The sequence below is a fragment of the Microtus oregoni genome, unplaced genomic scaffold (assembly GCF_018167655.1).
Source record: "Microtus oregoni isolate MIOR12 unplaced genomic scaffold, Mior012 000016F_ref0000370, whole genome shotgun sequence".
NCBI lineage: Eukaryota > Metazoa > Chordata > Mammalia > Rodentia > Cricetidae > Microtus > Microtus oregoni.
Window position 1 is genome coordinate 41,316,361 of NW_024543075.1, and position 7,187 is coordinate 41,323,547.

Consider the following 7,187-nt stretch of genomic DNA (forward strand, 5'->3'; position numbering starts at 1 on the left):
AAATAATGGTTATAGATGTCAAAAGTTCATTTACAGATTGGAATTTAAAGTAGTTTATTTGAGTCATTTTATTTAATTCTATGGTACAGAAATTAGTGTACATTTTAAGCATGAAGAAAGGTATTGTAGAAGGCAGCTGAGTATAATTTTAAAAAAACGTTTCATTATTAAACGTACAATGAACAAAACCACAGACACAGAGTGCTGAGAGACCCATTAAAATGAGAAGTTGTGAGCAAGTAGAAACACCGATCTGTGCACTTGGCAAGCGTTTATTTGGAAGCGTTGCAAACCCCTAGCTCAAGAACCTGAGACAGAGTACGGGAAGTCCCAGATCTCAGGCAGAGTACAGGAAGTCCCAGAACTGAGACAGAGTACAGGAAGTCCCGGGTCTAAGGCAGAGTGCAGGAAGTCCCAGACCTGAGACAGAGTCCTGGAAGTCCCAGACCTGAGACAGAGTACAGGAAATCCCGGACCTGAGGCAGAGTGCAGAAAGTCCCGGATCTGAGACAGAGTACCGGAAATCCCAGACCTGAGATAGAGTACAGGAAGTAAGTCCTGCAGTTGCAGAATTGGTTGGGGACTTTGGTGCGAGCAAGGTGTCAATTTGGATAATGAAAACCTAACTCGTGGAAGAAGTGCCATATTTTGATTTGTATGTACTTTTTTTTTTCTTTTTCTCTTCTCAAGGTGGGAGTAAGAACTGAGAGAGAGGCTTGCTATAGAACGCAAACTAGTCTTGAACTTATGATTTTACTGCCTCCATTTCCAAAATGGTGGGATTGTAGGCCTGTCCTACCATGCCTAGTTGGAACTGGATACAATTCTTTAAAATAAGTTAAAGTTATCTCAATTAAGGTACTGAAATGCAAAGTAAAAACTGGTAATATGCAAGGTATCATTTTGTAAAACAATGCACTGGCTATTTTATTAAATTAAAATATATGCAAACCATTTCCTCTGCCTGTCTGAAGTACCAAACTAACAATATTTATTTTCTTAAGCATGGGAATTTTCAAAGGAGAGATCTTAGTTTTTCTATCTCAAGACTGATGCTTTCTGAGGATGTGAGAATGTGTAAATGGCCAGGAGTCTTATGTCCCATCTACATAAGACAACGAGATAATGAGCAAAAGCAAAAGCAAAAAAAAAAAAAAAGCAATATTCTCAGTTGAAGCCTCGTACAGCTGCTCACTCACGTTGTTTTTATTGGCCATTTGCCTCTTTCTTTCCCTTTTGAGGGTCTAACGGGGAAAGGAAGGTTTTGTGAAAAAACTTAATAATGTCCTTGTTGTTCTTTAGCTGTAGCTTTGTTGTACTGTCTCCTGATCCTTCCAGATGCTGTGAATTTGAACTTCATGCTTGGGGTGCTAAGAGAGGCCCAGGAAGTGTGTGAACCCCATGGCTATACAGAAGCGCTTATGAACTAGGTGGACCCTGCCCAGGGCAGAGGAAGCTTTTCTGTATCTATTTGCTAGCTAGATGGAAGAAAGTTCTTATGTTACACTTTTCTCAATCAAAGAGAAGAAACACAGAAACCTTTCCCTCTTCTGTGATTTATGGATATTATAAATGAACAGAAATATTCAGAAGAACTTATCCCAACATTATAATATTTTTCCAGTTTCAAATACTGAGACTTTCTTAATCTTGAAAAGATGTTTTTAATTTTCTATACTTCATAATTACTTAGATGATTTGAGCTGAGTTCCTGGTCCCCACTGAAACACCTTGGCAACCCTTTCACGGATCTCCTTAGTCTTCACTCCATATACCACAGGGTTAAGAGCTGGTGGGAAAAGCAGATAGACATTAGCCAAAAGAATATGAATGTGGAGTGGGACATGGTGGCCAAAGCGATGAGTAAAAAAAGAGAAGAGGGCAGGTGTGTAAGAGATGAGTATGACACAGACATGGGAGCCACAGGTGCCTAGAGCCTTGGACCTGGCTTCTTGGGATGAGAGGCGAAGAACAGCTTGTGCGATGAGGGTATAGGAGAGGCCAATGCAGAATAAATCAACTCCAATGACCAACAGGGCAGCTGTTAGCCCATACACACGGTTGGGCCTGGTATCTCCACAGGCCAGCTTCACCACAGCCATATGCTCACAGTATGTGTGTGGGATCACATGGCTTTGACAGAAGCTCAGACGACCAATGAGGAAGGGACATGGAAGCATGAGCAGGGAACCTCTCATCATAGCCACCACCCCAATGCGAGCAATGATGGCATCAGTGAGGATGGTAGAATAGCGGAGTGGGTGGCAGATGGCCACGTAGCGATCAAAGGCCATGGCCAACAGCACTGTGGACTCCATCATGCAAAAGGCGTGAATGAAAAACATCTGTGCCAGGCAGGCAGAGGCAGAGATATGTCCAGCTCCACACCAGAGAATAGCCAGTAGCTTGGGTACTGTGGAGAAGGAGGCAGCCAAATCAATGGTAGAGAGCATGCACAGGAAAAGGTACACGGGTTTGTGCAAGGCGGGCTCTGTGGCAACAACAACCAAGATGGTTATATTGCCCACAATTGTGGCTGTGCCCAGGCAGCACACTGGAAGTGAGAGCCACATATGGAATTTCTCTAAACCTGGGATGCCCAGAAGAAAGAAGATAGAAGGATCCAGGTCTGTGTGATTAGGAGACTCCATGGTCTGGCCTATGGTGCTGGACATCATCTCTGATCAGAAATCTTCATATCATATCATATTTCCTGGAAAGACAATATAGGATGGACATATGAATGATATCACAATAGCTTTCACTAGCTATAGAATGTTTGGAAAACTACTATTCTTAAAATGATAGTCATAACCATAATCATATTTATTTCCTAAAGTTAGGAGAATTCTATGTAATAATATTTGCAAATATTTTGCATAGTGCATAACAGATGAGTGTATAACAAAATAAGTAAATATTAGAAAGTGTTCAAGTCATTACTTAAATGAACTGTGATTGCAGTCTAGTTAATGGTTCTTGTCTTCAAAGAAAGGAATACAACCCGTAGTCTGGGAATGTAGCTAAATACTCACACAATATAGGAAAACATTAGTTTGGAGCCACTGGTCCTGAAAACACAGTTCACTAGTCAAGTTGGACATCATTTTTCATAACTAAGTTAAAACACTTTTTGATTGGAGATCTGGTCTTAGTAAATAGTTTTCAAGTTGCACCTACAGTAGTTTCCACTCTCCATGACATCATTTTTTTTTTTATTTCTAAGCTAAAACACTTTCTGATTGGAGATCTGGTCTTAGTAATTAGTTTTCAAGTTGCACCTACAGTAGCTTCCACTCTCCATTAATCCATGATCATTTTTTGTACAAGTACATATTTATTTTTGTTGGCACACACATACTGATATTTGTATTTTGTGTATACTCAATCACATTTACATTGCCTATTTAATTTTAGTAATTTCCAATGAAATGTAAATGAACAGAATAATAAGACAAAGGGCCACGTAACTGTCCCTATCTTAGCTTAGGCTAAATAGTCAAAGACTCTGGGTCTTTTGACTGATTTTCTTGGTGACTATCTTTAACTCACAGTTACTGTAAATGTTCACAGAAACTTAAACACTTAGCTGCTCCATTCTCATCAGAAACACCATAAGATGCTTTACCTCCTTTTTACACAGTTAGGTTAACTCTCTTTCAAAGTATTTCTGAAAGGAAAATTTCACCTACATCCCCCCCATCAGCCCTCTATTGTCACTCTATCTGTACTACATGATCATCTAAAATACAAAACGACATCAAACACTACTCATTCTTCCATAGCGGTGAGAAGAGGTTTTCTAAGATTACCTCAGTTTGTACCTAGACAGTAACAACTCATCTCTGGGACAACCATTTTGCCTGGGTTTTCAAAATAGGAACAAGAGGCTCACTGTCTAGCAGTCTAAGTGTACTTATTCAACCACAATGTGCAAGATAATATATAACTGACCTATTCTAGATGCTGGAGATGACATAAAATTCAGTACAAAAGGACCAGGATGTATAGGTGGTTGAAGACAACTCATCGGGAGGGAACCGCTTCTTTGCCACAACTCTCTCACTCTGAATACACATTGAAAGAGATGTGTAAACATTCCTGATTTTTAATGGACCAACTAGCTACTTGGTCAGAGTCACGGGAAAAATGTGCTCAGAAGCTGCTTGCCTACCACACAGGTGTTTATTTGATACAATAAAAAGAGATAAAAGAAAAACTAAACTGGGCCCAGAAGTCCAAGTATGTTGGTAAACAAGATCAACTGCTGATAGCTTTTATTTGTTCTTCTCAAAGACATGGGGATGACCGAAAGAAACGGAGCTTGGTGTGTGGTGATAAAGTTAATCTAATCACTGATCAATGTCAGTAAAGCACATAACTTGAGGAGAGAGAGGCCATTGTGGCTTAGATCAGAGAGTTTCTAAAAAAAAAACCACATACACTGGTGTTTGAGATCTTGCCTTGCAGACAAGGCAAACAAAGATCTTTGTGTCCAGTTCCTGTGAGCCAGGTGTTTGTGTTCTCTAAGGAGATGCACATCAAGAAGATGTTTGGGGACATGATCAAATATATGGCTTTTATTGATGTGATTTGCATTTTCTAGACATCTACTTGTTTATTGTCAAGCGAGAGTATATAGAACATCTCATGCAGTAAGTAGTGTTAGCGTCTACTGGGAATAAACCTTCGTGTTCACCTCTCATTAGTGGCATTTGCATTTTTCTTTGGATCCCTATAATTTCCTGAAGGATAAACTAGAAATAGTAATTAAAATAAAACTACTTACTGAACTCTGTGGCCCATATAAATTGTTTAATAAATGCTGTTTACTATACTCAGTATAATATGTCCTAATATCAGGCAAACATTCATGAACAAATACCTTTTACAGATTTTCCTGTATGTCCTTTAATGTCTGATTAGGATTTTGGAAATCAGTTTCCTGACTTTGGACAAAACTGGAGGCACTCAGCTATAGTATATGGGAACCAGACTTGCTTCCTGAGCTAATGTAGGTCTCTACTTGGCACAAATCATGGACCTAGAGTCAGACTGCAGAAGTCCAGAGATCCTGCTCACTATATTTCTGCCAACTGAGTCTACACCACACATCACACATTCTTAATTTTCAGCCTTCTCTCAGAGGCACTCACCCACATCCAGTATGCGTAGCCTGGTTATTCTTAGCTCAGTAGGTCTCTGGCTCTATGTTTTAGGACTTGATTTCCTGTTAACGCTGCAGAAAGTAAAGATTATCACACATCGTTTAACTAAACATCCTAACTTAACATAACTGAGCATTGCTTAGAGGCCCTGAAATCTTTTCATTTTTAAAGAACTCCAAACTCTATTCTTGCTAGCCCCTCACAGGGTCACACATTCTCATCCTCTGTCCAGTTCCACGATCATCATTCTACATACCCCCACGTCTGCAATTTCACACATCACCGGCACAAAACACTTAGCGGAACTGCTGAACCTTTGCCATTGTTCTCCCTTTCCCAGCAGAACTTCTCCCTTTACCAGTCACTATTCCAAGTCTCACTGTGGAGTTATACACAATGCCTCCAGAGCGATAGAACTTCTAACAAAACTATGCTGTATACCAAACTCTGCTAGTCTGTCTTCATGAGAGCACAGCTACATTTGAGCTGCCTCTGTCAATTGTGAGAATTCAAGTATGTATGTATGTGTGTGTGTGTTTGGGGGGAGGGAGACTCAAGATCATGAATCACCAAAGTTAGGCTGATTTCCTCTACCCAACTTCTTGTTGTTGATCTCTGCAACAGCTACCTAACACAAATTTCCCTTAAGAATTAATTCGTTTTCTATTTAGTAATTTCCAAAATATCACAATGAATAAATTTCTTAATCTGTCTTCACAGTGCTTCCCATTTGCAGATCTTGTTAGCATGCAACTTCCTTCTTTCTTTATTGTCCTGAGCCCCATTGTGCTAGTTTCAAGGACTCAGCCTACCAGCAAACTGGAACTGCTAAAGAAAGCTGCTAATTAAAACTTCAAATCAGAGTATACCCAGATGATTTTTCAGGAAATTCCTCATTTCCTCTGCTTTGAAGCAAAATTCTCATAACCAGTTGCATGGATAGACTTCCCTCAAAGGATAGCTAATCCCCCTAGAGCACCTTCCCACCCAAACTCACATGCCTGTGGACGAGTGTGAATGAGAGGTGCTGCTGCATCCTGGAAGAGGCTCACGAAGTCAAAGAGCCTTTCTTGTTCCCACACATCCTCAGCCACCTGAATGAAGAGCTCAGAGGCTGTTATACTGAAGAAATGGACCTCAGGGACCCGGGGAGGGAGGGGGTTGATGGGTTACTCTGTTTAAAACTTACTGGCATCTAGGGAGCTTCTGTGTTTCCTTGGAAATTAAGCACCATGTTTTCAATCCTGGTTGACCAGGTCAGAATGTATTGAGGAAGCAGGGAAGACAATGCTGTAGTCTATTCTTTAGGCAATTTTACATCTCTTTGTTTTGTTTTGCTTTTAAAGTTTTTCATATTTCAATGCCTATTAACCAAGGGCATCTGAATTTTTAGAGTCACTGAAGCTACCAGTGATCACGTGATCCTAATCTCTTTCCATTTCCAAAGCAGTTCCACTCCCCCAGGAGTCTAGAACATGTTTACCTATCTGTTTGCTCTGTGGTTATTCCTGTCCCATTCTCTGTGCTTTCTGTTTTCTATTTATAATGTCCCCAGGCTGACCTCTGCTGCTCAGCATTGCTTCATGGCTTGCCTTGTGAGATGCCTCTCCATTTGTTTTCTTCTTTATATGACCTGTGAAAGCTACAGCAAGATGGTGATAGAACTCAGGAAGAAATTATACTCATTTGAAAAACCTAGAGCATGTGGCTTGTTAATGGTGTTCTCACCACATGGAATTATCTTAGGAATTGAGAAAGGTAGAGAAGGCTAATACATTAAACACCACTAAACCTGTATCTCCACATATGTTCTTCTGGGAACCTATGCATCACTGCTGGTCTCAGTAAAATGTTTTGTCCGAGAGATCTTTTGCTTTAAACCTCTAATCCAGTTTTCCACAGGACTCAATTATTTCTGCCACCAGCACCCCCCATATAAACAAACATTTGAAAGAACTTTACTGTAAATATACTTTACTCCACTATACATCCCAAACCCCCTTCAGAACACAAATGAGA

General features: G+C 40.2%; 1 protein-coding gene across 1 annotated transcript; it reads right to left on the minus strand.

The window, feature by feature from the left end:
- Positions 1-1,685: 1,685 nt before the first annotated feature.
- LOC121458153 (putative olfactory receptor 52P1) lies at positions 1,686-2,675 on the minus strand. The gene has a single exon (XM_041667296.1). The coding sequence runs from the start codon at positions 2,673-2,675 to the stop codon at positions 1,686-1,688; it is 990 nt and encodes a 329-aa protein (XP_041523230.1).
- Between the last annotated feature and the right edge of the window lie 4,512 nt (positions 2,676-7,187).

Bases quoted from the DNA above. Each gene is read 5' to 3' on its own strand.
- LOC121458153 (XM_041667296.1), bottom strand. From the start codon at position 2,675: ATGTCCAGCACCATAGGCCAGACCATGGAGTCTCCTAATCACACAGAC.